Here is a 27007-nt window from a genome sequence, read left to right on the forward strand (position 1 = left end):
GTGGCAGAAACCGGTGGGCTCAGAGCTACGCGGGGAGAGTCAGGGTGCGAGGTGGGCCTACGGGGGCGGTGCGCTCAGCTTGGTCTAGGGAGGGCCTCCCCATCTCCGGCAGTTGGCCTGCAAGTGCTCTGCCCGAGACCCCACTCGAGCACCCGCGAGCACCTGCAGACGAGGTAGGGCGGCTGCAGCAGAGGCAAGGGGAAGGGGCGGGAGCCCTCCCGGCTGCGCCCACTGGGCACGCGCCATCAGGGAGTGCCCGGAGGGTGTGAGGAGCAGGGCACGGGCGGGGGGGGGGGACACCGGCCGGGCGCGCGGGAGCCTGGGGGCCGCCCCAGAGCCGAGGGGCCGTCCCGGGGCGGCAAGGCCCACCTCCTCGGGGCACCGCGCTCAAGCTTTCGCTTGCGTCCCTTTGGAAAGAATTTCAAAAATCCGCGCCCCTGCGCACGCGGCGAGGTTGGCATCCGGAGCGGGCACAGGTCAGGGCGTTGCACAGGCTGGCATCACGGGCCCGCACTGCCCCGGCGGCTCTGAGTCGGGAAGCGCGGGCAGCGCCGCCCGGGCCCACCCCGACCCGGCCCGACCCGGCCCGACCCCGGCCGCCCGCGCCTCCCCCCCCCCGCGGCCAGCGGCGCCCGACCCCGGCCCCGACCCCGCCCCCCGCGCCCCGGCCCCGGCCCCGGCCCCGCCGCCTCGCGCGCGCCCGCACCCCGGCCCGACCCGGCGGACCCCGCGCCCCGCGCTCCCCGAGGGCAGGCCCGTTTCTGTCGACTCATGAGCCGGCGGGCGGCAGCGCGCTCCCCGCCCGGCCGGCGCCCCGCAGCCCGCCTCGGCCCACGCCGCGCAGGGCTCCCCGGGGCGCGCTCGGCCGCCCCCTCCCAGGCCCGCGCTCGGCGGGCGCTCGGCGGGGGGGCCCCTCGGGGCGGCGCGCAGCACCGGCGCCCGCCCTCCCCCTCGCCCGCGGCCCCTGCCCTGCGAGCTCACACAAGCCGCGGAGAGGAAGCGGGGACCTTCGCCTCCGGCTCAGCCTAGATGTCGCCATCGCGGCGCGAAGTTCCCCCACAACGACACCTCGACGGCGGCCATCTTGCCCGGGGTCGGCCGACGCCTTTTGACTCTCGCGCCAACCCGTAGAGCGAGGGCGCCGCGAGCGCCGTTCTGCGCAAGGACGGAAGCCCGAGTCCCGCGCTTCCGGGCGGCCGCCGCGCCCCGCCCCCTCGCGGGGGCCCCTGATTGGCTGCCGGCTCGGGGCCTGCGCTCGCGCGGTCTCGCGGGAGGTGCCTGGAGGGGCGGCCGCCGGTGCGTCTGCCCTCCCGCTCCCCGCCCCCGCCCCCGCCCCCGCCGCCGCCGCGGCTCCCGCCTCCGCCGCGCGTCCCCCGCGCCCCGCCGCCCTCCCGGCTCGGCCCGGCCCCGCGAGCGGCCGTGGAGACCGCGCAGCGCGGGAGGCGGGCTCCGCCAGGTAAGATGGCCGCGGCGGCCCCGGGCGGCCGGGCCGAGCTTCTCCGGGGAGCGCGGCGGGCCGGGGCGGGGCGGGGAGGAGCCCGGGAGGCGCCGGGGAGGCGCGCGGGGACGCGGCCCGGGCGGGGGCGGGCGGGGGCCTCCCGGGCGCGCACGTCCAACTGCCTCCGGGTCGCGGCCGGGTCGGCGGGGCCCCGCGGCGCCGGGCGCTGTAACCGGGCGTTTATTCCTAAAGGGACATCGCTTCCCGCGAAGGCTCCGACGCGCAGAGCGGCCGGCCGGGGTCGAGGAGCCGCGAGGAGCCGCGAGCCGCCGCGCCTGTGCCCCGCGGGGAGGACGGCGTTTATGACCACCAGCGGAGCGGGCCCGGAGCCGGAGCCGGTGAGGACGGGCGCCGCCGCCTGCCGCGCGGGGCCGGCTGCCTGTGCGTCCTCGGTTAGTTCCCGTGGACCATCCAGGACCAGGAGCGTGGTCTGAGCAACGCCTGTGCTGGCCTGGAGCCCCGGGGCCCGGCGCCCCGCGTGTGCCCTCTGCGCCCCGTGCGGCACCGTCCCGGCACCCCGGGGCCTCCTCTCCTGGCCTCGCCACCGGCCCGCGCGTCCCTCCCCACGCGCCCCCTGGGCCATCGGTGCCGCATCCTGGCCTTCACGCCCCTGTGCGGCCGCTGTCACTGTTCCCAGCGCTGAGCTGAGGACCTGTGATCCTGGGGCCGGCTCGCCTTCCCAGCGAGGAGTCAGAGTCGGTCCAAACTTGCTCTACTCCTCCAACCTGTTCCTCTGTTCAAGCCTTCCTCTTCGGCCGAGTCTCAAGCGCTCCTGCTTGTTCATCTCTCTGCATTCAGTCCGGAGCAGGGCCGTTGACACGTCCGTAGAACCTTCACCCGCCGTGTGTCCGACCTCCCTGCCGCTGCGCCCGTTTGGTGGCTCCTTGCTGGCTTTGCTGCTCAGCGCTTGCCACCCCGTTTCCACCGTCTAGCTTTTTAATTGAGGGGAGCACTCTCGCGTGTACTTAGCTGGCATTAAGTGAGCCCCGCAACTCACAGGTTACGGGGGGGAAGAATAGGAAGTAGTGGGAGTGGAGGGCTGCCCAGCTGGTACTCCCCGGGCCTGTGCCTGTCCGCTCTGGAGGATCGTGTCTTTACTTAAAGCAACAAAACGCTTTCTCACGTTCCTGTTTGTTGCCGTTGTTTTTTTGTCCTTTATAAAACTGTCTGGCATACCTGGGCCCTGCTGCAACTCACTTTATTCGTTCAACTGGTTTGTAAGAGATCCATGTGGCTGTGTTCCTATTTTAATTGGTTTAGCAAATTCTCTCATGTCGCTGCATGATCGGAGCCCTTTCTCAGCAATCTTAAAATTCAAGGAGCTCTGAAAACTAAAAGTTCTTTTTTTTTTTTTTTTTAACTAATTGATGGCAAAAATCTGACCAGGTGAAAGCTTTTAATAACTTCTGTTGCACTCAGTGTGGGTACTCAGACGTGTCCCCGGAGAGGTAATATTTAATTGTGGGGTGCTGCCCCAGACTGCAGTGAGAATGTCATGTGACATAGATAAGTTGTGCCATTTAGGCTTCATACAGTCTGCAAAATTTTTAATTCTGAAACATACTTCCCCAAGGGTTTGGGGCCTGGGATTGTGGTTCTGTGGGCCACAGTTTGTCCGTGCTGCTGTTGAATGAACATCTGGGTGGGTGGCTTCCGTGTTTTTGCTGTTTTGAGCAGTGCTTCTGAGTGGGTGTGTGCGTGTCAGGTGCTCAGTGGTGAGGTTGAGGGTCTCAGCCTCGTAGAATTGCTGGGCTGTGAGCAGCTTGGGTCAGCTCTGCAGAGAGGGCCAAATATGTTTGCAGTTCCAACTGCTCTGACAGCAGCGTCACAGTTCAGGGGAACAACTGTCTGCATTGACACTCGGTGGAGTCAGACTTCTTAGCGTTGGGCAGTCTGCTGAATGTCTAGCGGCAGACTTCTTGAGGGCATACGTGAAAGAGCTGGTGCTTCCTTAGTGCATGTCCCTGGTGGCTGCCACCTGTGCTCAGGAGAGAGTTGATCTAAACTCCTCCCTTGGCCTGTAAGGCCTTACTTGGCATGACACCCCACACTCTTGACCTGGCAGTTTGGAGGCACTCGTCTCTTCCTTGCACACATTCTGTCTCCCAACATCTCGGCCTTCTTTCTGGTCCCTTGGCTGCGCTTGGGCTAGGGGCCCTTTACACCTGCTGTTCTCCAGATTTAAAGTATCTTCTCTCTGTTACTTCATACCGTGTCATTGTATTTTTTTTTCGTGTCATTGTATTTATCTCTGAAATGATCGTAGTCATCGTAGAATCCTTCAAAAAAAAATTTTTTTTTAGCAGTATAGTTGAGACTCAGTGTTAACTTTCTCACGTACAGCATAGTGATTTGACAACTGTCCAGGTTATGCTGTGCACACAAGTGCAGCTGCCCCCTGTCACCGCACAAGCCTATTGCGTTGCCATTGAGTGTATTCCCAATGCTGAACCTTTCATTCCAGTGACCTTCACTAATTTTTACATCTTTTTTTTTTCCTGTAGAAATAAATCAGAATGAGTTATGCAGAAAAACCCGATGAAATCACGAAAGATGAGTGGATGGAGAAACTCAATAACTTGCATGTCCAGCGGGCAGACATGAATCGCCTCATCATGAACTACTTGGTCACAGGTAATGGCTCACAGCAAGGATGCCACCTGTCGAACAAAACTGCCTTTTCGTACACACAGTTGGAACTTTATTTCTTGGTAAAGCTAAGTTGTGTTTGGGTATCATAAAAACACAATGCTGATTTAATGAGTTCATAGATTACCATAGTAAAGATACAGTCTTTTGGAAATGGGATGGTGATTCCAGTGTCTGAGCTCCAAGGCCTGTTCCTTGGCCTTTGACATTTTTACACTTAATGAGTATAACTAAGAATGTGCTGAAGCACATTGAGAGTCCTGACTAACTGATCTGGCCAGTCTGGTAAATTATACTGGACTGTTTGTAGAAGGCGCACCTAACTCAAAAGAGAAAGGGGGAGGGGCAGAAACACACAGAAAGAAACAAACGCGGTCTGTAACTAACAGTCCTCCTTGGTACTGGGAAGGAAAAGGGTGATTCTGTACATGATCAGAAAACGGAGTTGTTTCAAACAGGTATGAGTCTCCTTCCCGTTGTTCACGGTACCCCCTTCCTGTGAAAGCTGATGAAGGGAATGTCTGCCTATAGCGGGGGTGGGGCACATACCCTGCTTGGATGTTGAAGAGAACTGTGGGCCCACAAAGAGGCAGGAGTGGGAAGGTCCATTCAGCCTGGGAGGGCATAGCCAATGCGTCCCGACGCGCCAGGAGCCCCCTGCAGCTTCTTGGCCTGGAACTGCAGCCCTCTGTAAGGAGCCCGTATGGCACTGGGCTTCTCGGCATTCATTCTCACCCCTGGCGGGTAGGTGAGAGGTTTTTGGGTGGGGTGGGGGGCAGTGGAATACATTCTTTTCATCTTCTGTGTGGAACATAACTAGTAAGCTACAGAGATGTTAATACCAACTCCCTAAGAAGGTGAGGGTCATGTCGAAGATTATTTATTTGATGTGAATGGGCTTTCTAGGGGAGAAAAAACCCTTGCATTAATGTCTTACTAGCTTCCTGAGCACTGAAGATGGTTGTTGTTTTCAGAGGGCTTTAAGGAAGCAGCAGAGAAATTTCGAATGGAATCTGGGATTGAACCTAGTGTGGACCTAGAAACACTTGATGAGCGGATCAAAATCCGGGAGATGATCCTGAAAGGCCAGATCCAGGAGGCTATTGCGTTGATCAACAGTCTCCATCCAGAGCTCCTGGACACAAACCGGTACCTTTACTTCCACCTGCAAGTGAGTTTCAGTTGAGAGATACCTGGTTTGTGGCCACTCCATAAGGCTATATGTGGTGATTTCAGAAGTAACGAAGCTAATTTGCATTTAAATAGAGTATTTCAGTTTATGAGGGGAAGGGGTTTCATTTAGCTGGTGCATTTCATATTTCAGAAGCTGTTTTTTACTTTAAAAATGCTGACTTAAAAAATAAATAAAAAAATAATAAAAATGCTAACTTAGGGGCACCTGGGTGGCTCAGTTAGGCACCTGACTCTGGGTTTTGGCTCAGATCTCAGGGTCATGAGGTCAGGCTCTGCTCCTCGCTTCTCTCTTCCTCTGCCCCTCTCCCCACTTGTGTGTGCCCTCCCTCCTCCCTCCTCCCTTCCTCCCTCTCCTTTCTCTTTCTTTCAAACAAATCTTATTTTAAAATGCTAATTTGATAATTCAGGGATGCTAGGCAATTGTCCTTTGAGTAGAAAGTAGTGCTGCACTGCCGGGCATTGTGTACCTGGGCGTGGGTGTGTAAGTGTGTCTGCCTTTGCCGGTGACCAGCAACAGCACCTCATAGAGCTGATCCGCCAGCGTGAGACTGAGGCAGCGCTGGAGTTCGCACAGACCCAGCTGGCCGAGCAAGGCGAGGAGAGCAGGGAATGCCTGACGGAGATGGAGCGCACTCTGGCCCTGCTGGCCTTTGACAACCCGGAAGAGTCGCCGTTTGGGGACCTGCTTCATATGATGCAGAGGCAGAAGGTAAGACCTGCGAAGGGATCCTCCTTCCATCAGTGAGTGTCCAGAGCCGGACTCAGGAACCACAGTGTGTTGAGTTTGTGGTGACAGAGGCCATCTCTGGCCGTGGGACATGCACTCTTCCTGGCGTGTAATCTTTCACTGCGGGAAGCCAGGAACGGAGCGTTGTGATTATACGATTCTCAGACCTCTTGGTCGGCCTCTCTCCTGTATCTTAATCTTATTCCTGTTCTGTTTGTTTGGAGACTCTTAAAAATAGGTGTCCTCAGCATTTTTACTTCAAATCCCTGTTCCTCTCCTTGCTGGTCTGTTGTGCTGCAGCCTCCGTGATGGCTCGTCACCTCCCCGGAGGGCTTGCCACACCTGTTCCCTCAACGCTGGTTCCGGTGGGACTTGGGTCACGCACACTGCCCTCCACCCCCCAAACCTGGCTGATGGCATTTCACGGCTCTCCAGGCCAGATGTGATCGTTGCTGACCAGACTGTGAGCTCCTTGTGGACGAAAAATGTGTGTTTAACGTCCCCTGGAGCGCCCCCTGGTTACAGGCTACACGTTCATTTAAATAAATAAGCTTGCCACATAAAAACAGCTGAAGTAGAAGATGCACGTGATAAGAGACTCTCTTCCTCTGCACATCTAGTGGTTTTTATTGGATGTGTTTATTTTCTAGGTGTGGAGTGAAGTTAACCAAGCTGTCCTAGATTATGAAAATCGTGAGTCAACACCCAAGCTGGCAAAATTACTGAAACTACTCCTTTGGGCTCAGAATGAGCTGGACCAGAAGAAAGTAAAATATCCCAAAATGACAGACCTCAGCAAAGGTGTGATCGAGGAGCCCAAGTAGAGTCCGTGCTGGTGGCCCTGCGCTTCCCCGGCACGGACTCCTCGGAGCAGCTGTCTGTGACTCAGAGATTTTTACTGCAGTAGAGAACTCTTTTTTCCCCTTTTTCTTTCTTTCTTTCTTTTCTTTTTTTTTTTGACTCGGCATCTTTTTTAAAGGGAAACGTGGCCCTTTTAAGTGCTGGAAACCGTGCAGTGAATGGCACTGTCTCTTTGGCAGTGCAGTGCAGACTCTGTGCGTGCTCTGAAGGCAAGGACGGGCCGCGGGGCGCTCCTGCTGTTTGGCTCCTGAAGGATCACACCCCCGTCGAGTGCTCGGTTAGGAGGGGATATTGTTGAACTGAGGCCTCCCACTCAAACCTACAAAAAGCACTGATCATTATTTTGCTTTGTTAGCTTGTAGGCAGAACATATGTTTTCTCAGCTCTCCCAAGACTCGTCAGGCCTTTGTGGAGAAGTTTTCTCTTACCCCTTGGTTTTTTGTTTTTGTTCTTTCATAGGAAAGACTATATAAATTTGTAAATCCTAATTCAAAGACTTCTTTTGTGTGAGGGCATTGAGTTTGATTTGTTTTCCCTTTTGGTCTGGGTTGTGTGGCTTTTGGGGTGATGTGTGTGTGAGGGGCGGGGCTGTGTGTTTTTTAATTTTTTAAATATATATTTTGGTGCTGGTTGTGGTGAGCGACTTTCCTAGTGGATCAATGAACCTTCTCTTCTAGGCAGTTTTGTTGAAAATAAAGGTTTCTCTTTGATCTCAAGAATGACCAAAATGTCCTCTAAAAAGTTTTAATCATCTCAAACCATTTGTTTTCGGGGCTTCCGTCCTGGTGGTGATGGTGGTGGCATCAGCTAGTTCCTGCAGCCAGAGGGCCGCTTGCCCCGTCTGGTTGGTCTGGTGTGTGTGCTAGGGAGCCGACCCCCGTGGGCGGAGGGGCGCCGGTGCTGACAGGTGTGTGTCGGCTGCAGGCTGCCCTGACCGGGAGCGCAGCAGGTCAGTGTGTGGTCACTGGCTTGTGCTGTGCTGCTTGTGAGTTCACAGGCATCCTGAATCTGTGCTCTGTGCCCTCCCGCATCCCGCCACCAGGGCAGGGGCTGGGACACGGGTGCCCTTGTGACTCGGTGTCTCGGCGTGGGGCAAACACGTGCGCATGGACTCACTGCAGGGTGCCCCGGGCATGGTCCTGTAGGGCGATCCTTACAGAGCTCCTGACGGACCCCGCAGGCCGAGGCTTATGGAGGTGGTGCTGACTGTGCCCCGGGGCGCAGGGCCCGTGTGGCCATGGGTGGCTCCGGCCCATCGTCTGGTGGGAGCTGCCCGCTGCCGCAGTGGCTGGGGCTCAGTTGCCCTGGGCAGATCCTGGTCCCAGGATGGAGTCTGGCAGCAGGGGCTTGGCGGAGGGAGGTGCCCAGAGCCACTGACGTGGGGAGCGTGCTTCCATGACCAGAGGGGTCAGGCAGGCCTGTGGAGACGCCCGTAGGTCAGGTGGTGTGCCGCTGATGGCCGGGGCCATGTCCGCCGTGAGCCCGTGGGCCTGGGCATTGTCGCTAAGTGCTGGGACATCAGCTGTTGGCCCACTTCGTGTCTGCCTTCCGCTTGCACGTGTGCTCTGGGCGTAGTGGTTTGGAGCGGCGGACAGGCGCCTGCCCTGGGTGGTGACCGAGGCAGAGGCAGGGCGGTGCGGGCTCTGTGGGCCCTCCCGGCCTCTGACTGCCCTCCTGCTGCCCTTTTGCTTTTGTGAGGATGAAGGTGGGGGTTCTCCTCGGCGCCCGGGAGGGAGCACGTGTCCCCTCCAAATGTGACCTTTCTTTGGGGCCGTTTCCTCTGAGGCTTGAGGGTGACAAGTTGGAGCAGAAGGTTTTAACCCTTAGGTAATTAATCGTCGCCTAGAGCAGGAGCTGGAAGAGAAGTACGAGCAGAGAGGTGTCGGTAACGCTACACGTTTGAGACGCACCAGAGAATTCAGCATGCTTCTAGTGAGTTTTTCTTAGTGTATATAAGGCCCTTTATGTGCATAATTAATATACGATCCCCTGACACGCTCTTCACATGAGAGGGTGTGAGATGGGTAGTGACGGGAGGTCCTGTACGCAGGAGTCACCCCTGAACCACCAGGGCCCAGACGGGGCTCGCCTCGCACCGGTTCACCTGTCGGGCCCATGAGTGACGTCACGAGTAGGTGCTGACGCCAGTGCGAGCTGGCTGTGGTGCCACGGGGACCCTCAGCTGTGCCCTGTTGTCCTCGCTTCTGTCGGCGGCTCTGCGCTCCTGCGCCGCCCCTGACTGGGGACCTGCTTCGGCAGGAGTGGCTTTGCCTCCTCCCTGCGGTCTCTGTGTCTTCAGCAAGCACACTAAATTAAGCCATTTTGAGATAATGAACATTAAATATAATTTGATTTTTCTTTCTCTCCTTTGGATCTCGCCATTGTGTTTTCTGCAATGTAATAGTTTACATAGTTTATTCTTTTAATGTTTTCTTGTGGAAAGTGCCTTGAAATAAATAAAATTTGAGAATATTCTGTGCTCCACGTTCCTGATACCACGAAGTTGTGGGAGGGCTCTTTCCGAGGCCTAGGGACTATTGCAAGTCCAGCGAGAGCTGGTATATTTTGCCATTTGCGTTAAGGTTTGCAGGTTCTAGAAAAGGTATTTGAGATGAGCGTCTCCCGGGCACGGGACTGAAGGCCGTGTGTGGGGCCTCGGGGACGAGGCGGCGGCTCTTCCCCGCAGTTGGGACGAGTCCTGAGGAGGGTGTGTGTCAGGCGGCGGGGGTCTGCTTCCCTCTGTAGGGCTAGTTGTGGGACCAGCCCTTCTGGGTTTCAGAAGGAACCGTGCACAGTGTATGTTGAAGACCGTGGTGTCCTTGGGGCCACGGAGCAGGAGCTGCTTCCGGGAGTTGCCGTGGGGTCCCAGCACGGACAGGAGGCCGAGCCGGGCGCGGGGCCATGAGCTGCAGGCCGCCCCGCCCCGGAGCTGAACAGTGCGGCTCTCCGCCATGTACTCGGATACCTTGTGCTCCATTGCTACAGCGGGTACGTTTCCATTTCAGAAACGTGATGCTTTTTCGGATTTGAGAGTCAGTCGTGACATCCGCACCGGTCATGTGACTGTGGTACCGCTGTGACCCACTGCGAGCGTCCTCGCTCCCCCGGTCTGAGTCCACTGTATTCCCGCCGGCATGGGTGCCCGCCACTGCGTCCTCTGAAGGATGCAGAATAGGTTGCTTTTGCTGCCTGTTCTTAATTTCATGGTAAAACTTTTCCTATTTTTCTCAGAGGGGTCACCGCTGGGTCTCCTGTCCTTTCCCCACCAAGAGTCTCCAGTAAGAATAAGTTAGATACGCTGCACGTTCCATTGGCGTCCATCTGTCAGAACTGGTGGAAGGAAAGTTTAGTTTCACGCATCTTTATGCTTTGCTGTCCTGTCGCCCTCTGACCAGCTCCGTCTGGTGTCACTTGTGCGTGCGTGTCAGCGCGTGCTGTGCGTGCGCCGTCTGAAATCTGCCATCCGTTTTCTACAGCCCGTCGCTTTTGTGAAGGAGATAGATTGGGGCCACCACTGCATGATTTTAACCTGAAAACTTATTTTTTAAAAAACTTAGAAATATTTGCAGACATTCAAAGTAGAGGGGCTGCTGCAGTGAGCCCTGGGGCCCTTCTCCCCGTGCGTCTCATGCCACGTCTGGCCGGGGCGTGCATCCCACGCTGTTGGCTCCCATAGCACTTAGTGCAAAGGCAGTTGCGGGACCCCCGACGGAGACTTGGAGTGACAGCTCCCCAGTGCCTTCTCGTGAGTGCAGAAGAGAGCATGCCCTGGGCTGGAGCATGGCATCCTGAGCTGTAGCCCTCATGGTGTTTGGACTTTGGAGAGGGGAAAGGAAGCCTCCCTGTCACTCCTCCCCAGGTGGCCGTGGCATCTCAGCCCTTCTTCATGCCAGCAGGAGGCAGTGCAGTGGATCCTGGTGATGTATGCGCGCAGAGCGCTGGGCGCTTGGGTTTGCACTCAAGACCCCCTGAGGCGTTTGGCAGGAGCCACAGCCCCTGGCACGGGAGGCCTGCGGTCTTGGATGTTGTGCCTTAATTCTGAGATACCATCCAGGCACTTGTCCCATCCTTGTGATTTACTTCTGTGGATGTAAACGCAGTGTTTGAATGGGCCTTGGACCTCTGTGGCTGTGTGGACTCTGCAGGGGGCAGGTGTCCTGAGCCACTCTGCCTCCGCAGGATGCCAGGCCCCAGCTCCAGCCGCCTAAGGTCCTTGATGGGGGCAGGGAAGGGTGGTCTGGGTGAACTGGTCATCCTGTCCCTGCACCTGCGGGCCAGAGGTGTTTCTCGTTGCAGGGAGCATGTGGTGGGGCCGAGACTGATCTGCAGTGTGGGAAGTCTCCCAGCTGGACGGCCAGGTTGATGGGTCCATTCTGAACATGGCACAGAAGAAGGTCTATCGGACTCCTCTATACTCAGCTCCAACCGAAATCATTGGCAGAAGCAGTGAGAACCGGGGACAGTGGGTTTATCCTCGTGTTCCTTTCCAACTGGCTGCACTTCGAAGCAAGTCACGCTGCAGCCCCCTGCCCCTGTGGACGGAGCCCAGGCAGGCGTGCTCTGTGCTGTGGGACTCCGCCTCCCTCTGGAGCCTGGGGATGAGGAGGTGCTGTCCACTGCTGCGGGGACTGCTGGACTCGGGTGCCAGAGCACTGGCTGACTGGGACTTCTCCCCCTGGACATGTCCAACGGATGCTCGTGCGAGCAGGGTCTCCTCTGCCACAGACCCTCGCCCCGCAGCATCACGCAGCCGGGTTCTCCCACCTGGCTTCTGAAAGTGAAGCAAGCCTGAGGATCATGGAGGACTCCCGGGCCGGGCGGCAGGGGTGTGGGGGGCGGGGGCAGGCAGCGGAAGCACACAGACCCGGGCGGGGGCGGTGGGGGGGGGGCGGGTTGCTGCTAGTCCCTGCAGGGCTCCAGACTCACAGGCCCAGCGAGTCCTTCATGTCTAGGCGTCCAGGCATATGTTTACTGTGAAACAGATGTTGAACAGCAGTGTTTCCAAGACTCAAATAGTGAACTCACCAGCACTTTGAAAGGAATGCACTGTTCCAGAACCTTCAAGAATTCCACATGTAGAACCTATATCGGATTAAATTCATTTATTATCATAAAGTGAATCTTTCTGATTTCCAGTGCAATCATAGTTCTTTGTCCTTGTTTCCCTCTACCATTAAGTCACTAATTCTGCTCAGAAGATGGATTCATGTGTCCCTTGGTTCCTGCACACCTGGGGGAGGGGGCAGGCACAGAGGGGAGAGGGGGCCACTTCCCCGTGGCAGGGCTGCTCTGCAGGGTGGGGAAGGCAGGCCCTGTGGTGCGGGTCATCCCAGGTTTCTGTAAGGGCAGCGAGGAGCCCTGGGGAGGTTGGGGGTGGGACGTGACCCAGTTGGCTTTTGGCCAGGCTGCTTGCTGTGTGGGTGGTGGACTGAGGCAGGGTGAAGGGTGCGAGGAGGCAGCAGCCTGGGGAAGCACGGTGTGGCCAGAAGTCCGCGGTTGCCCTGGGGTCCCGGTGTGCCCCCCTCTGTGCTGCTCTGTCCTTCACGTGGATGTGTGAAGCCCCTGAGAGTGAGGGCCCGGGGGCCGGCGTGGGGCCTGGCCATGGCTGCATGCTCACTATGTCTTCGTGGGGAGCTCTGGCCCCTTCCGCTGCCACCTGCTGCTGGACGCTGCCCACTGGGCCGCCCAGCGCGGGCTGGCTCGGGGTGACGGGCCTGGAGTGCACCTCTGAAGATCTGTCTTCAAAACTGGCTGCCCTGGACCCTAAGTGCCCTTGCACTCCGGAGACCAGAGACCGTCCCCTGTGCTCACAGCCCTGTGACGGGAGGACCACCACCATCCCCGATACACGAGGCCAAAGCCCAGACACCCCGGGCTGGGACCACCGGATGCGACCCCTCCAACAGCCCGGTCCATCCAGCCTGCGGAGGGTGACCCCGCACCCTCCCCGCCTGCCCCCTCCCATCGGGGAGCCGGGGGGGTGGGCCCTGACTGCCGCCTGCCGGGCACGGGGCGGGGACCAGTGGTGTGCCCCGCCCGCCAGCCCGCCCTCTGCGGTGGCCGTCCGGGGGCGACACGTCCTAGGAGCGCCAGACGGAAGCGCCGCTGGGACTGACACGTGGCCTTGGGCGGCGCTGCCCTTGTGGGTCGGCCGGGCAGGAGCGCGACCTGGACGCGCTGTGCCCGTGGGCAGCCGTCCCCGATGCAGCCGTTGCCACCGGAGGAGGCCCGCCGGGACGGGGCCGAGGACGCCCAGTGGTCCAGGTGGGGCCGCGGTGCTGGGGGCGGTGGCTTGGGGAGGGGGCGAGGCCACCGTTCCTCCACCAGGGGTCGCGCACTTCCCTGGCGGTCCCCACACCGTACCCAGCCCCAGCCCGGGACCTTCCATCCAGTCCCAGGGCCGGGAGTGCCCCCTGAGCCGCCTCCAGGCAGGAGTATCCCGGGAGGCCTTCCCGGGGGCAGCGGCCGTCATCCTGAACGGTGTAGAGGGAGCCCCCAGGCGCAGCTTCGAGTCCTAGAACTGACCCTGCCAGGCAGGACGGCACGCGTGTCCAGGCCTGAGAGCCAGGAGCAGCGCGGTCACCCGACAGGGCAGGCGACAGGGCAGGCGGGCTCCGGTGCTGGAGTCTGCAGCCCCGTGGCTGAGGCCTGGGCCCGCCTGCCAGCTGTGTGCTGCGGACCGCGCTCCATGGGGGGACCGTGGGGGCCCAGGCAGATCCTTATATTCCGTGTCCACGTCCACTGCCAACATGCCCAAGTTCCCAGGGCAGGAGCTCTGCTCACACTCGTGACACACGCGGCAACCAACACCCAGGGGGGACCGTGGGGAGTCCCCAGACCACCTGCCTCGGCCCTTGCTCTGTTCTGTGGACCAAGCCACGCAGGCCAGCCGCTGGACCCCAGGCCCAAAGTCGGGCCCTGGGATGGCAAGGCCAGTCCACCCGCAGCTCAGGGCCCAGGAGCTGGTGTCGGGGGCTCGGCCACTGCTCCCGCAGGGTGACGGCTCCTTCCTGACGGCACAGGGTTGCAGGAGGCCCCTGGGGCAGAACCCCTGAGACGGGGCACGATGGAGACAGGCTGACGTTCAGAGGTAGCGCTCCAAGCTGGGAGCCTCCCGTGGGACGGGGTGTGGAGAGTGGGGTGCAGGCCCCGTCCCCAGGCCGGGCCCCACCGGAGCAGGGCACTGCAGCCGACTCAGCGGGTCCAGGAGCGCTCCGCCGCCTGCCCGGCTCTCGTCCTCCCTCCCCGCCTTCCCTTCCCTGCCTCGCTGTCATCTCGCCCTGGTTAAGGAGGGGCCGACCCAGGGGGCGGGCCGGCTCCTCGGCCACCTGGGCAGAGGGTTGTGGCCCAGGGCTGTAGAATGTTCTGTTTCAGTGGCTCCGGCAGGCCCTGCCTTAAGGACTTCCCTCTGCACTTGGCTCAGGAAGGAGCACCTGCAGCTCCCCGGGACCCTGGCAGGGAAGACAGCCAGAAGTTCCGGAGGGGTCTGTGGGGTCCTGGGTGCAGCTGGGCTCAGCTGGGACGGGCCAGTCCCACCCGAGTGGACAGTCGTACTCAGCCGCAGCGAGTGCAGCTGCTCACTGCTGCCAACGCGGCGTGCCCTCTGCGCCGACCGCCACGCGACTCTCTCCTGAGCCCCGGGGGCAGGGCCGCCACTCTCCAGCAGCATCCCTGGGGGCGGCGGCCAGTGGCCTCGGGCCTGTGTGTTCTCTCCGGCTTGCTGCCCTCCTGGCCTGCAGCGGCGGCACATTTCCCTTTTCCGAGTCGAGGGGCCACGTGACCATGCGTTTACTCAGCCATGGATGCTTCTTATGCCCATGGGGGCGTTGGGAGGATGCAGAAGGTTCTAGAAGGTTCACAGGAAGCGTTCTGATGAGCTGGGGACACGGACCTGAGGCTCAGGACCGGTCAAAGCAGGATGAAGCCCCGCTGGCCAGTGGTGCCGTCGACGGTTCCCCAACGGTCATCCGCAGGGTCGAGGTGTCTGGGTGCGGCGTCCTAACCCGCCCTTGGGCAGCTGTCGGGTCTGGGTTGCCGCCTCCAGCCAGACTTCCTTGTTCTGTGTCCCCAGCAGCTACAGAGAGGAAGTCCCGCTGCCTGCCTAGCGGCTCTGCCCGGGGGGCCTCTGGGACCGTGCCCCACGCGCACTCCGAGCGTCGGTTGCCCGCACGCCAATGGGCTTTTCCTGGCTTCCCCGGGTCATGAGGGGGCCAAGGGGCAGCACCATGTCCTAGGCCCCCCAGCCGGCCCCTCCGGGGTTTCTAGCTGGACCTCCCACCCAGAGAGCAAATACAGCCAGGCTCTCGGGGTCACCAGTGACACGCGCCTGAGGGCAGGTGGGCAAGCAGGGGCACGGGCCAGTCTGGGTGCAGGTGACCGTCCACTGCTTTGACCACAGAAAGGAATGAAGCTCCTTTTCGGAGGCACCTCTGGACCGCGGCTGTCCGTGGGATGTTGAAAGTGTCGCTCCCACGCCCTGCCATTGTCCCAGGGCACTCGGGCAGGACCACACACGCTCAGAGAGCTCCAGCACCGGGCGCAGCGTGGGCCCCCCAGGATGCGGGGCGTGGGGCCACGGCAGGGCAGGCGTGCCCCCGGCGCTCCTCCTCGGGCTGCAGCCAGCTGGGCAGTTTGGACTGTGTAGCTCTGTGCCTCCCTAGTGAGGCCAGCGGGCACGTTTGCTCAGGAGCAGCGACCCCGACAGGCCTGCTGCCCCGGGATGGACGCCCGGGTGAGGCGCTCCCGGGGCGGGTTTAGTCAAGTCCCAGGGATGAGCACCCGGGAGACGTTGGGAGTGTCGTGTCCAGGAGGAGATGCAGGCCTGAGCCCACGAGGGGTCCCAGGTCCATGTCAGGTGGGCCCTGAATGCCACCTGGTGGGCCCTGAATGCCACCTGGCAGGTGCCCGTCCCCTGCCCCCACCGCCGCGTAGACTTTGGTTCCAGAAAGAAAACTAGCGTCTGGGCCCTGAAGCCCAGAGGGAGAGTCGGCGAGCTGCCCTGCGGGTCCACCCGTCCACGTTGGCGTGTCAAGCAGGGGAGGCCGTGGGGACGGGTCGGGTCTGCCCCTGCGCTGCAGTTCCCATTGTCTTGGCTTCTCAATCATTCCAGTAACATTTTAAGAACCAGGACGTGTGGTGGGGGCATGATGACGAGGAGCACGGGGAGTCTGGGTGGAGCACCTCCCAGCCTCGGCGAAGCAGGGTCTGGTGTCCGGCTCCCGGGATTACAGAACTGGGGATGTTTTTAGCTCAGGACCCTATTTCCCGCTGGCCTCATGACGTTCCATCGTGTAGGAGCAGGGAGCAGCAGGGGGGGACCCGGAGCCCTGCACCCCGCACCCCTCTGACACCCAGAGACCCAGCTTGAGGTCCACGCTCCCACCGCTTCACGGTGCGCGGAGGAGCGCCAGCCCTGCAAGGCGGCGGCACCCACGCCTCTCCCCCTGGAGAGTTCTCTAAGGGGCCACACCACACCCCCAGCCCCAAGCAGGCCTCAGATGCGGGGCGGCTTGCGGACAGAAAGCCAGGCTGTTGGAACTTGGACTCGTTCGCCCCAAAAGCCCCGAGTGACAGTGCCCCACAGATGGGGGTGTCTGCAGCCTCTGAGGACATGGCTCCCTGGCTGTGGGGGTGGCAGAGAGGGAGGGACGGCCCCAGGGCGCCCGCGGTCGGCCCCTCCGCACACCTGACGCCCAGGGAGTACCTCCTTCTCTGCAACTGTGGCTCTCCAGGGGGATGGACCCCACAGGGACATGCCGGCCTGAGGTCATGGACTCGGCTGCCGCGCCTCCCTCCCGGGTCACGACGGCCCCTTGGTGGACATCGGGAACTTGCTGGTCGCTCTGCTGTTTACCGACCCGTGCAGGGGGCAGAGGTCAGGGGCAGGAGCCCTTCTTCATGGGGGAAACTTGTTCCATGTCCACGGCCCCGCCCAGAGCCAGGCCCGCCTGTGGGGTCCCAGGCACAGCTGACCCGCCCGCCCATCAGGTTCCTGGCGTGGGCACCGCCCGCAGCCACGTGGGGGTCCTCAGGCCTGGGAGGCCGTTCCTCCCTGGGGAGAACCGCGCCCGCACCTGTGTCCCACGGGGGCCGTCAGGTGCGGGTGGGAACCCTGAGCTCCCCGCCAGTCTGCTTCAGGCCCCCCCACGGTCCTGACCACCCCCCATGGTGCCACCGCAAGAGATGGCCAGCCGCCCACCCCCACCCGCACGAACGCTGCCCACAGCTCCCTCCCTCTCCCGTGGCTGCAAAGTAAACTTTGTCTCTGGGGACAGTTCTTGGTTTCTGGAGTCCCTCCGAAGGGTCACCTCCTGCCACATCTTCCGTCAGCGAACATCCGCACAGCAGGGGCAGCCAAGCTCACAGTTTGTTCAGATTTCTGCCACTTATTCTGCTGCCCAGGGCACATGGGGTTGCGGCTGGGACAGTTTCTGACGTCCCCGGGTCTCAGCGACAGTCACAGAGCAGTGACCAGGAGTTTCAAGGACCATCATCCCCCTAGGGACACCTGACTAGTGACCTCCCCGGGCATCCAGAGCTGCTTCACCTCGCCCAGGTTCTCCAAGGGCCGACTGCCCCGGCGGCACCGTGTCCCCTTGCTGGCCATCCAGCCCTTGGTCCTGCCCCTTGGTCCTCTGTGGGGAGGCACCGTTTTCCCGGGGACCCTTTGGGGACCCACTGTCCTGCTCCCTCCCCATGGGTGGCCCTCCCTCAGCAGGGCCCCCGGTTACTGAGCTGTCAGCTGCTGCCCGGCGCCCTCCTGGGCCCCCCGGTCGGTGGGAGGTGGGTGCTTGGATCCTGGCCGCCAGTCCAGGGAGCACGTCCCTCCTGCCGCGGTTTGTTCACCTGCCTTCTGGCTGCCCGGCTGTCCCCAGGCTCTGCTGCTGTGGGCGGCTCACGCCTAGTACCTGCCCTGCGGTCGGAGGGGGCCCCACGCGCAGGGGGACCTAGGTGTTGGAAGGTGGCCACGCTGCCCCTCCTCAGCCTGACGCGGCGCCTTCTCTCCTGCAGGCCCGAGTGCCAGGTGTGGACAGGGACGCTGCTGCTGGGCACATGCCTCCTGTACTGTGCCCGCGTCAGCATGCCCGTGTGCACTGTGTCCATGAGCCAGGACTTCGGCTGGAACAAGAAGGAGGCCGGCATCGTGCTCAGCAGCTTCTTCTGGGGCTACTGCCTGACCCAGGTGGTGGGCGGCCACCTGGGGGACCGGTAACGGCCGCCGCTCCCCACGCAGGGCTGGGGCTGCTCCTGGGGGGGCGGCTCCCACGGAACAGATGAGGGGAGAGGCCCCGGCCAGGACAAGACCATGGCGGGGGGCGCCGGGGTCCTCAGGGGAGGTGGTCGGGGCCGGTGCACGGCTCCCCTTGGGCTACGTGGCCAGAGCACCAGCTGCCCGGCGGGGTGCTCGTTGACACCGACCGACAGCGGGACCCGGCCCCCAGCGCCCGCCTCTCCTGCAGAGGAGGATAAGGCCCAGCGGCCCGGCCGGGGCTGCGCTGAGCGAGGCGTGCAGCACACCGGGCCTCTGAGCCCTGCGCCGCGCAGCTCGCGTCACCGTCCTCCTGTCCTCCTGTCCTCCTCCAGGATCGGGGGAGAGAAGGTCATCCTGCTGTCCGCCTCCGCCTGGGGCTTCATCACTGCCGCCACCCCGCTGCTCGCCCACCTCAGCAGCGCCCACCTGGTCTTCATGACCTTCTCTCGCATCCTCACAGGCTTGCTCCAAGGTAGGGCTGCCTCGCTCGGGAGCCTCCACCCGCGGTCTCAGCCGCGGTAGAGCAAGGCGGGTGTGCGCGTGTCGTCCACATGTGTGTGCGCGCGTGGACGTGCTCATGCAGGTGGGTGCATGTGTGTGCACATCCCTGCACTCCCGTGTGCTCCCGCGCGTGGCGTGCCTCAGGTCAGCGGCGGGGGATCCGGGTGGCCCCTGATCCCGGTCCTGGGAGCCTCCAGCCTGCCGGGCAGCAGCTGTCCTCGTGGGCAGTCCGGCCCCGGGCAGGGGTGGACAGACCCCGCTGCCCCCGGCAGGCTGCTTGGTACCACGACGTCCAGGTGGGGAAGCGCTGTGCGTTCTCTAGAAACACCTCAAAGTCTGGCACGTTCTCATGTCAGATGCCCTCCTCTGCCAAACGGCCTACTGCGCAGACACGGGTGGCAGCCCGGTGGGCACGCGGTCACTGTCAGCGCCACTGGCCCTGGCGCAGCGGGGACTTGCAGAGTTTCCACATGCTGCTGGGCAGAGGCTGCCCCTGGCCCAAGCCCCCCAGGACCGCATGGGCCCCTATTTCCTGACCAGCCCCACTGGTCTGGCTCACGGGCCGTCGGCTCCTGTCCACCCCACGTGCTCTCCGGTGGCCAGTGGCCGGTGGCTGGTGCCGCGTCTGGGCTATAGGACACCGACTGGGGTTTCTAGGCTGGAGCTGGCTCTCGGAGCAGCCGGCCAAATGGCCCTCAGCCCTGGCCATGTCCCCATCTTCCCAGGAGGCCCGTCTGTGGCCCATTATGGGGTCTCGAGGAGCAGCTGTCACTCTGGGTGACTGGCGCTCGGCGTGGGCCTAGGCACAGGGCCCCGATGGGAGGCCCAAGCCCTGTCTTCCCCCCTGGCCTCTTAGCTTTTCCTCGTGCTTTAGAGAAAAGCACAGAAAACATCAGATTTTGAAATCATTGTAGATTCACAGGAGGTTGTAAGGAAACATACAGGGAGGTCCAAGCTCCCTCCCCCCTTCCCATGTGACATCCACAGCAGCAGGGCCCTCGTGCTCCCAGGGCGGCTCGGGCCTCACTGGCTTCACCCGTGCCGTGGGTGCCCGTGTGTGTGTCGGTGCCAGGTCCCTGGAGCTGGTGCGGCCCCGGGGCCAGGGGCGGGTGGGAGGAGTGCCAGCTTGGAGTCCCCCTTCCCCACAGCCTCGTTGGCCGCGTGACCGCGGGCAGCCACCAGCAGCCCCACGCTGAGAGTCTCAGCAGAGAGGGGCTGAAACCTAGTCTGGCTGGTCCCCTGGGCGTGAGGTGAGCAAGGACACCCCAAGCTTGAGTGACCCTCAATGGGCCCCAGCGGCAGCCTCCCAGCCTGGCTCGTAGCCCTGGCCGGACCCGCCCGCTGGACCCAGGTGACTGCCTGGGGACACAGCTTTCTGCTCGTTTCAGGGGTGTACTTCCCGGCGCTGACCAGCCTCCTGTCCCAGAAGGTGCGAGAGAGCGAGCGCGCCTTCACCTACAGCGCCGTGGGGGCTGGCTCCCAGTGCGGGTAGGTCCCGGCCCAGCGAGCCCAGGGGGACAGAGGGTGCCCGGTGGGTCCGGGCGGAGACAGGCCACGTGGGCATGTTGTGGCTCAGGGTGACGTGGGTGGGCTGGTCCTGTGCCACAGGAGACCTCGTCCCCGTGCAAAGTGCTTCTCTCACACATCTTCTGTACCTGGTGCCAGGGCAGGTGACCTGGCTGTGAGTCTCGGCAGGTGGGCTGGGGCAGCAGCCGAGCCATCGAGGCCCCTTCCACCTGTGCCAGGGGAGCCAGATGGGACGCCGCCCCGCTGGGGGAGGTGATCCATGCTCCCTGGAGGGCACCCGGCCCAGTCTGGACATGAGAACCCTGTCCCCGTACTCCCGCACAACACCTTGCTTGGGGAGAAGAGCCACGTTGCTGTGCTGATGGGGCTTCGCTCCGCTGGGCTCAGGCCCCTGAAGTCCCCACTGCCACGATGTAGGCAAGAAATCGGCGGGTCGGGGTGCCTGTGGGTGCACCAGGGGCAGCCCAGATAAAAACCCAGGGTGCCAGGGAGATTTCCGGAGAAGCTGCGTGGGCATGCTTGCACGAGAAGGATGGGCCATATTTCTGAAATCCTGCCTCACGTGCAAGTCCTGGGCCTGTGTCTTGGGCTATGAGGTGCAGGGAGAGGCGCTGGCCCCGGAGGCCCCCAGGCTGCTGGCCCCACTCCCCTCTAACCTTCCTGGCCGGAGCTCGGCAGACAGCCGGGCGTCGTGCTCAGTTCTGTTGCTTCTGCATTTAGAAATCTTAGCATTTCAGCCTCCCTGAGTCGTCGTGAAGACGCACAGGCCGGAGGGCTAACTTGAGGTCCCAACGCCACCCCCTCTTCTTCGCCGCCTTGTGTAGTGTAGAAGGAGCCGCAGCTCAACGGGAAGCCGGCCTGAGGGCCTGGAGGCAAGAAACCAGGGCAGTGCAGGGCCCCGGGGCCGTGTCGTAGCCGCGTGGCCGTGCCCACGTCCCCCGGGTCCCAAGGCATCCGGAAGGCTCCCGGGTGCTGGAAATGCGCCGTGAAGCACGCTCAGACCGGGGCCTCCGAGCAGCTGCTTCCCTGGTGACGAGCTCCCGGGGGGTGGGGATTCTCGGAGGCGTCTCCGGGGTCACGGGGTCACGGGGTGCCTCTGTCGTCCAGGACGCTGGTGACGGGGGCCGTGGGCTCCCTGCTCCTGGACTGGTACGGCTGGCCGAGCGTCTTCTACTTCTCCGGCGGGCTCACCCTGCTGTGGGTGTGTTACGTGTACAGGTACCTGCTCACTGGAAAAGGTAACCGTGGCCGGGGAGGTGCGAGGTGCCACCCAGCCCGGGCACCGGAGCGAGCGCCTGCCGGCGGGGCCCCGGACTAGAGGCTGAGGGCCGTGCCAGCTCTCGGGCCGGCTCCGGGCAGAGGCAGGCACAGGCCGCTTGCGGGGCGGCTGGTGCAGGGATGGTAGGAAGGGGGCTTGGGGGTCCCAGGGCAGGGGAAGGGTCGAGAAAGCTTCTTCAGACTCAGCACAAGCGTTGACCCTCAAAGGAACATGCTGAGAGCCCAGGCGCCAGCCGGGAGGATGGGGGGGCGCGCACGGCCAGGGGGCCGCGGGGCTGGGGGCGCGTGGCCGGTCGGCTGCGGGCGACGCTGTGCCCCGACTCTGAGTGGCCTTCACGCGGAAACCCCTTGCTCCCCTCAGAGCTCATCCTGGCCTTGGGCGTTCTGGCGCAAGGCCTGCCGGTGTCCAGGCACACCAAGGTTCCCTGGAGACAGCTCTTCCGGAAGCCTTCCGTCTGGTGAGCGGCGCCTCGGGACCACGCGCTGAGCCCGGCAGGCCTTGGGTCGCCCCCAGAGCCCACGCGGGCGTGGTCCACCCTGGCGGGGGGCGGTGCCCCGGGGCCCCGTGTGCGGGCCGGGGCACTGAGCTGGGCACCTTCTCCCCAGGGCAGCCATCTCCTCCCAGCTGTCGTCCGCGTGCTCCTTCTTCATCCTCCTCTCCTGGCTGCCCACCTTCTTTCAGGAGACATTCCCCAGCTCCAAGGTGGGTGGGCCGCCTGGCGCTCGCGGGCCGAGGGAGGACCCCGCAGCCAGTGCCCGGCACGCACGTGGGCCCTTGGTTCCGCCTGGACTCTGTGGGCTCTGGCACCGCGGGGGCTCACGGCCCCGAGACGACCCTCAAGGTTGGCGCCTCTGGCCTGGTGCACGCTGGGAAGGACAGGGCAGCACCCCCCCGCCGCGGCATCCCCCTCCCCCCCGAGGGACCGCGTGTGGCCGCCCTGGTGCTATCTGTGGATGGTCACTTCTGAGGATGGGGCAGGCGGGGGTCCTGACCCGGGCAGGGGCGTCACCTGCTGGGGCAGCTTGGCCCACGCCACCCAGGCCATCCGGCCGCCCCCCCGTCTGGTGACCAGGACCCAGGGTGGGCCTGCACCCCCAGCTCAGCCCTGTCTCGGTGCAGGGAGCCATGAGGGACTCGGCCTGCAGGAGACAGTGCTCGTGGACCTCGGCCTGGTGGGGACAGTCAGGGTCACTGTGGGCGTCGCTGGGCGTGTGCAGCCAGCTGGCCCCTGCAAGCTGTCCCCTCTGACGCCCCCTCCTCCCTGCAGGGCTGGGTCTTCAACGTGGTGCCCTGGCTGGTGGCCATCCCCGCCAGTCTGTTCAGCGGGTTCCTCTCTGACCATCTAATCAATCAGGGTGAGCCTGGGTCAGGGGCCACGGGGAACCCACTAGCTTTGCCACACTGTGGGGGTAAGGAGGCGCCCCTCCTGGGGGGTCTACAGTGATGGGAAGGGGCCCCCCAGGACCTCGCAGGCCACGTGGGACTCCGGGTGGCCTCCCCCAGCCTCAGTTTCTCCGAGGGCCTTGGGGTGCAGGAGAGGATGCTGTGACGGTGGCGTCCCCCCTCCCCGGGAGGCTGGGTGCGGCCCCGACCCCATTCAGAGGAGGAAAGGCCCCTTGGTGAGGTCAGAGGTCATAGGTCCGGGCGTGTGTGTGAGCCCAGGACAGACACACACTCCGCTGCTCTGCACGCGTGCGCTCACTCCTAGATGTGAGTCCTTCCTAGTTACAGAAGTGCTTCACACTCATTGTGGAAAAAGGAGAGGACTTGTAGGAACTCGAGGAAAGCGCACTGGTAACCCTCCAGCCGCTTCCTCTGGGCACGCGCTGGACCGTGGCCTGCAGAACCCTTTGGACACACGCAGCACAGGGTACATGCGCACACACACGTGCGCACGCCTCCCGCACGACACGGGACTCCCCACCCTGAGCCCGGGGCCCGTCCCTCCCCAACCTGCTCCCTCACTGTAGCCGTGCCGGCTGGGGCCCCACGCAGGTGCCAGGTACCCGCAGGGGCTCAGCACTAACGGCCGATGAGAACACGTCCCCGTCTCCCCTCTGCCCAGGTTACAGGACCATTGCCGTGCGGAAGTTCATGCAGGTAGGGAGGGGGCCGAATGGCTTTCTCTTGACGTCCCTGTTTTGTTCCTGGGACCGAGGGTCGTGACGTCCAGTCACCGGACCCAGAAAGCATTTGGAGGGTGCCCTGGGTCAGTGCCGGGGCCGCTTCTCCCAGCTGTGCTGTGGGCTCCCTGCCCCTGGGCCCTGGCACACATTCCCGGCCTCGGTTGCTCCCCTTCCCCTCTCGGTCCAACAGGTGGGACGGGCTCATCGTGGGGCTCCCCCCGACCGTGTTCAGTGCACCCCAGGTGGCCCCAGGGAAGGCCCCGTTGGCCACCACAGCCCCTGGCCTGCCACCACCCCCCTCCTGCAGGTGATGGGCCTCGGGCTGTCCAGCGTTTTTGCCCTGTGCTTGGGCCACACCTCGAGCTTCTGTAAGTCCGTGGTCTTCGCGTCGGCGTCCATTGGCCTGCAGACCTTCAACCACAGGTAAGGGCCGGGCACCCCACCCACCGCAGCTGCCCCCTGCTGCCCGCGGGCGTCCCCACCGCCCTGCACCCTGGATGCATGGGAGAGGCCACCGGGCTCGGGGCGTGTGCAGGTGGCATGTGTCAGAGCCCCAGACGAGCCACCAGGACTAAAGGTTCTCTGGGTCCCAAGCAGGCGTGGACCTGGGACCTTAGGAAAAACAAACTTTGAGCCTGGGAGGGGCTGGGGACGGGGTGCTGGGTCCCATGAGGAGGGTGCTCCGGCCTCAGCTGCTCGGCAGCACCAGCGTTTGACGATGAAAACTGTACTGGAAGTTGTTTTAGGGATCGGCCACTTAATGTCGCTTTTCAAATTAGTAAGCAGCAAACGAGTGTGCATTTGTTTTGTTTTTTAGGGATTTATTTATTTATTTGAGAGAGAGAGTGCGTGTGTGCAAGTCGGGGGGACAGAGGGAGAGGGAGAGAGAATCTCTGGCCTCGAGCTGGTGCAGCGAGCGCCCCGGCAAGGCCTCGGGCCCTGGACTGATGGGCACCCTCGTGCCCTGGCTGGGCTGGCTTCTGAGTGTGCCCCGGGTAGTTCCCAGGATGCAGGCGCTCAGAGGACCCGCCCCGGGCCTGGTGGGGTGGCAGCCGCCCCGGGGTCACCCCTCTCTCTTTCCCACAGTGGCATTTCGGTCAACATTCAGGACCTGGCTCCATCCTGTGCCGGCTTCCTGTTCGGTGAGAGCCGCGCCCCGCTTGAACGACACGTGGCTGTTCCCCGCCCAGGCATTGGTCACCCCAGCCTTGCCCCTCGCCTGGGCCCCCAGGGGCTGCCCCCAGCGGGTGGGCCTCCTGTGACCATTCCTCCGTCCTGTTCACAGGTGTGGCCAATACCGCCGGGGCCTTGGCAGGTGAGAGACGGGCTGGGGTGCCTCCCAGCCGCCCCGCCCCTGAGTCCCCCCACCCCCTCCCGCACTCCAGCCCTTTGGGGGGGCCCTGAAGGTGCCCCAGGGTCAGACCTGTGGGGCGGGGAGGGTGCCTGGCGGAGCAGCCACGTGCCACAGCGCATGCCCCGGTCCCCTGGCCTGAAGGTGTGCGGGTTCCGGGGGTAGACGTGGGGCTCATTCCCACGGGGGTGCAGACCTATCCCGGGCAGTTCCCTGGACACCCCAAGAGGTCCCGGCCCTCCCTTGCCCTGGCAGCCTGGACCCCTGAGTTGGGCTTCCGGCCCCCGGCCCCCCGGCCTCCCCTCCCGGAGCCCCACCCCCAGACCCCCTGGGCACTGCCCTCAGGACTGCCCGGGAGCGCTCGGCCTGCCCGCCCCTGTCTGTGCAGGTGTCGTGGGCGTGTGCCTGGGCGGCTACCTCATCGAGACCACGGGCTCCTGGACTTCCATGTTCAACCTGGTGGCTGCCATCAGCGGCCTGGGGCTGTGCACCTTCCTGCTGTTCGGAGAGGCCCAGCGGGTGGACCTGAGCCCCACCCACGAGGACCTCTAGCCGCCCCAGCCTGACCGCTGCCCGAGGACCCAGTGCCGTCTGCCTGCGGGTGACGGGCTCACTTTCAGGGCCTCCCACTCGTGACCCCAGATGTGTGAGCAGAAAGAGGACTAGCCCTGGCTGAGCCAGGCAGCCCTGGGTGGGCCTCAGTTTCTCCACCTGCCAGTGAGGTGATCGTGCCCTCCTTTCAGGGTTCATGGACTGTCGGGGGCGATGGAGTGAGTGTTTTCAGTAGCAGCGGCGTCATTACAGACCCAGTCCGTTCCATGTAGATCCACGCGCCCGTGCAGTCACCCCTGTGGGAGCATCGCCCTTCCTCGCAGGGGTGGGGCGCTGCCAGACTGGACGGCTCTAGGGCCCTCCCGTGAGCAGACCTGCCCTGCTTGGCTTCCTGGCACACGAGGGGGGCTGTCCTGTGTACTGCGGCCGTATCCCTGGCACCCACCTGCTAGGTGACCACCCCAGTGGGTGGTCATGATCACCAACATTGGCTCCTGGCCACCACCACGTGTTCCCAAGAGGACTGCCCCCACCGTGGCATTTCTGCTTCTCCAAGCAGCCAGGCGGAGACCCCTACGTCAGTGGGTGGGCTGTGGGCTAGATGCCCTCGCCTGTCTTTGGGGACTCCCTCCCCCCGCATCCCCCGTGAGTCCCTTGGCACTAGTGATGAGCCTGCGGGTGCCAGCGGTGAGGGGACTGTGGGTCCCTCTCCTGCCCGGGGTGCTCCAGGGACCAGGGAGCCCTCCCACATCGTCCTCTTGTAGCAGAGGCGCTGGTCATCTTGGGAATTAATAATAGATCTTGCAAGATGTATATGTAGAAAAAAGAAACTAAGAATGTGAAAAAATCACCCCAGACTTATTTAAAAAGGATGGCTATTAAACTGGAAAAGGGAGACTGTTACTTTATTAATCTTTCTTATTTTTAAAAAGATTTTATTTATTTGAGACAGTGACACAGAGAGAGAGAGAGTGAGAGAACGTGTGCGTGCATGGGGAGGGGCAGAGGGGGAGGGAGAAGCAGGCCCGACGCAGGGATTTGATCCCAGGACCCCGGGATCCTGACCTGAGCTGAAGGCAGATGCTTCACAGAGGGAGCCCCCCAGGTGCCCGTAACCTTTTTTTAAAAAAAGAATAAACAGGTATGAAAGATTTGTCGAACTCACTGCCGAGGAGGCAGCCGAGATTGCAGGCAGGTGGAGGCCAGCAGGCAGGTGCGGGGCAGGCGGTGGCCCTGCCGCCCGGACCCAGCCACTGGCCTTGCGGTGGGCTGCCCGCCACTGGCACCGCGGGATCGGGCCTCAGGGCGCAGGTGCACGCCGCAGCACGCAGGGCAGCTTCTGGGGGAGCATGTGTTCCTCCCCACGGGGTCCCCACTTTGGGTCAGAAAGAACTGGAAAGAAAGACTCTTGGTTACCGACTGGGAGTCTGGCCTGCGTGGATTTGGCCTGACTGTTCCCACGGGGCGCGAGGAATTTACCACCAAGGCCCA

General features: G+C 62.8%; 3 protein-coding genes across 7 annotated transcripts in view; 2 read left to right on the forward strand and 1 right to left on the reverse strand.

The window, feature by feature from the left end:
- Positions 1-1147, reverse strand: part of DIDO1 (death inducer-obliterator 1) — a 49822-nt gene extending 48675 nt beyond the window's left edge. Inside the window, exon 1 of one of the 2 annotated variants that reach the window (XM_077873853.1) lies at positions 982-1147. The gene's annotated coding sequence lies outside the window, so the exon portion shown is untranslated. The remainder of the gene's footprint in view (positions 1-981) is intronic. The other variant, XM_077873859.1, reaches the window with a different exon arrangement.
- Positions 1148-1352: 205 nt separating this feature from the next.
- GID8 (GID complex subunit 8 homolog) lies at positions 1353-12070 on the forward strand. Of its 3 annotated transcripts, none has more exons than XM_077873873.1 (6): positions 1353-1456; positions 1691-1890; positions 4003-4132; positions 5122-5318; positions 5853-6050; positions 6719-12070. In XM_077873873.1, exons 3-6 carry the CDS (start codon positions 4015-4017, stop codon positions 6890-6892), a joined length of 687 nt encoding a protein of 228 aa, XP_077729999.1. In that variant the 5' UTR covers positions 1353-1456; positions 1691-1890; positions 4003-4014; the 3' UTR covers positions 6893-12070. The 3 variants fall into 3 exon arrangements, with proteins under 3 accessions (XP_077729999.1, XP_077729997.1, XP_077729998.1); XM_077873871.1 differs by having other exon boundaries at positions 1691-1836; XM_077873872.1 differs by lacking the exon at positions 1353-1456 and having other exon boundaries at positions 1655-1836.
- A 921-nt stretch (positions 12071-12991) lies between these two features.
- Positions 12992-26419, forward strand: SLC17A9 (solute carrier family 17 member 9). 2 transcript variants are annotated; one of them, XM_077873874.1, is made up of 13 exons: positions 12992-13193; positions 17940-18137; positions 18513-18652; positions 20070-20169; positions 21316-21446; positions 21848-21944; positions 22093-22189; positions 22755-22842; positions 23553-23587; positions 23921-24036; positions 24700-24755; positions 24899-24928; positions 25353-26419. In XM_077873874.1, exons 1-13 carry the CDS (start codon positions 13132-13134, stop codon positions 25514-25516), a joined length of 1314 nt encoding a protein of 437 aa, XP_077730000.1. In that variant the 5' UTR covers positions 12992-13131; the 3' UTR covers positions 25517-26419. The 2 variants fall into 2 exon arrangements, with proteins under 2 accessions (XP_077730000.1, XP_077730001.1); XM_077873875.1 differs by lacking the exon at positions 22093-22189 and having other exon boundaries at positions 21316-21426.
- Positions 26420-27007: the final 588 nt, after the last annotated feature.

The sequence above is a fragment of the Canis aureus genome, chromosome 26, assembly GCF_053574225.1.
Source record: "Canis aureus isolate CA01 chromosome 26, VMU_Caureus_v.1.0, whole genome shotgun sequence".
Classification (NCBI taxonomy): domain Eukaryota; kingdom Metazoa; phylum Chordata; class Mammalia; order Carnivora; family Canidae; genus Canis; species Canis aureus.

Excerpts from the sequence above, each read along its gene's own strand:
- SLC17A9 (XM_077873874.1), top strand. The coding sequence starts at position 13,132 with ATGCAGCCGTTGCCACCGGAGGAGGCCCGCCGGGACGGGGCCGAGGAC. Across the intron at positions 21,945-22,092 it reads TTCCGGAAGCCTTCCGTCTG|GGCAGCCATCTCCTCCCAGC; the intron begins GTGAGCGGCGCC and ends CCTTCTCCCCAG. Across the intron at positions 24,037-24,699 it reads CTGCAGACCTTCAACCACAG|TGGCATTTCGGTCAACATTC; the intron begins GTAAGGGCCGGG and ends TCTTTCCCACAG.
- GID8 (XM_077873873.1), top strand. The coding sequence starts at position 4,015 with ATGAGTTATGCAGAAAAACCCGATGAAATCACGAAAGATGAGTGGATG. Across the intron at positions 4,133-5,121 it reads CATGAACTACTTGGTCACAG|AGGGCTTTAAGGAAGCAGCA; the intron begins GTAATGGCTCAC and ends TGTTGTTTTCAG. Across the intron at positions 6,051-6,718 it reads ATATGATGCAGAGGCAGAAG|GTGTGGAGTGAAGTTAACCA; the intron begins GTAAGACCTGCG and ends TTTATTTTCTAG.